The sequence below is a fragment of the Nothoprocta perdicaria genome, unplaced genomic scaffold (genome assembly GCF_003342845.1).
Source record: "Nothoprocta perdicaria isolate Ctin4 unplaced genomic scaffold, notPer1 scaffold_324, whole genome shotgun sequence".
In the NCBI taxonomy this organism is placed as follows: Eukaryota; Metazoa; Chordata; class Aves; order Tinamiformes; family Tinamidae; genus Nothoprocta; species Nothoprocta perdicaria.
This window is the reverse complement of record NW_020455560.1, coordinates 706,393-707,546: the sequence shown is the minus strand read 5'-3', so window position 1 is coordinate 707,546 and position 1,154 is coordinate 706,393. Positions and strand designations below refer to the sequence as shown.

General features: G+C 62.7%; 1 protein-coding gene across 1 annotated transcript in view; it reads left to right on the top strand.

Moving 5' to 3' along the window:
• The first annotated feature begins 617 nt into the window (after nucleotides 1-617).
• ITPR2 (inositol 1,4,5-trisphosphate receptor type 2) overlaps nucleotides 618-1,154 on the top strand; it is a 240,023-nt gene continuing 239,486 nt past the window's right edge. Inside the window, exon 1 of the mRNA XM_026043261.1 lies at nucleotides 618-750. Within this exon, the coding sequence (XP_025899046.1) occupies nucleotides 659-750 (92 nt within the window). The 5' untranslated portion in view covers nucleotides 618-658. The remainder of the gene's footprint in view (nucleotides 751-1,154) is intronic.

The following is a 1,154-nucleotide window of genomic DNA, read 5'->3' as shown; positions in this document are numbered from 1 at the left end:
GACTTGCTGCTGGTGGACCGGCTTTCCTTCCCAAAGTTTCCTTCCCAAAGTTTCCTTCCCAAAGTTTCCTTCCCAAAGTTTCCTTCCCAAAGTTTCCTTCCCAAAGTTCGCGCATCCTGAAGCGGAGGATGAAGACCCTCCCATGAGGCCCTCCCTTACACCTCGCTGCCCTGGCCCCTTGTGTGATCCCGGACGGAGGCCGTCCTGGGATCCCAGAGGGGAAGCCGAGGGAAGGGAAGCCGCGGCGCGGGCGGCAGCCGCGGGGCGCGACGCCGCCAACGGCCGCCAACGGTCGCCGGGGCGGGGAGGGGCAGCGCTATGGCGGGGTGGGGGGGCGCGGAGAGGGCTGCGGGACAGGAGGGCGGGCGAGGAGGAGGAGGAGGGACGTGGCCGGGGAGGAGGCGGCGGCGGCGGCGGAGGAGGAGGAGGGGGCGGCGCGGAGGGCGCTCCGCGGAGGGCAGCGGCGCCGCGCGCCGCTCATGTCCGCGCTGCGCCCGGGCCCGCCTCGCTCCGGGCTCCCCCTCCTCCGCGCCCCTCGCTTTAGTTCATTATTTACATAAATATATATSTATATTAATATTGGAGAGGGGAGAGGAGTGTAGAAAATTAACTTAAATAAAAGAAAAAAAAAAAAAGAGAGAAAAAAAAATGAGCCAAAATGTCTGAGAAAATGTCCAGCTTTCTGTACATCGGGGACATCGTGTCCCTGTACGCGGAGGGCTCGGTCAACGGCTTCATCAGCACGTTGGGGTAAGGCGCGGAGCGGCGCGGAGCGGCGGGGCGCGGGGAAGGGGCCGGGGCGGCCGCCCGGGGCAGCACAGGAAGCGGCGGCGGCCGCCGCGAGGGAGAGCGAAGTAGGAAGTGAGTCGAAAGACAGGGGAGGGAAAATAACAGGGAATGGGGGTAAAATAAGCAAATAAATGAATAGATGAGAGGTTGCCCGGTGCGGGGGGGGAGCGGGGCCGGCTCCCGGAGCGGGGCCGCCCGCGGCTGCGGCGGCTCCGTGCCCGGCGCTGCGTGTCCCGAGCCTCGGCCGCCGCGCTGCAGCGTCTCTCTCTCTCTGTTCTGGTGGTATTTTTGTTTTAGCGCGTGTTTGAGGGGGTTTGTTTTGTCAGAGGTGCAAAAGGAGAAAAAACAAAACAAAAAAAAAAAAA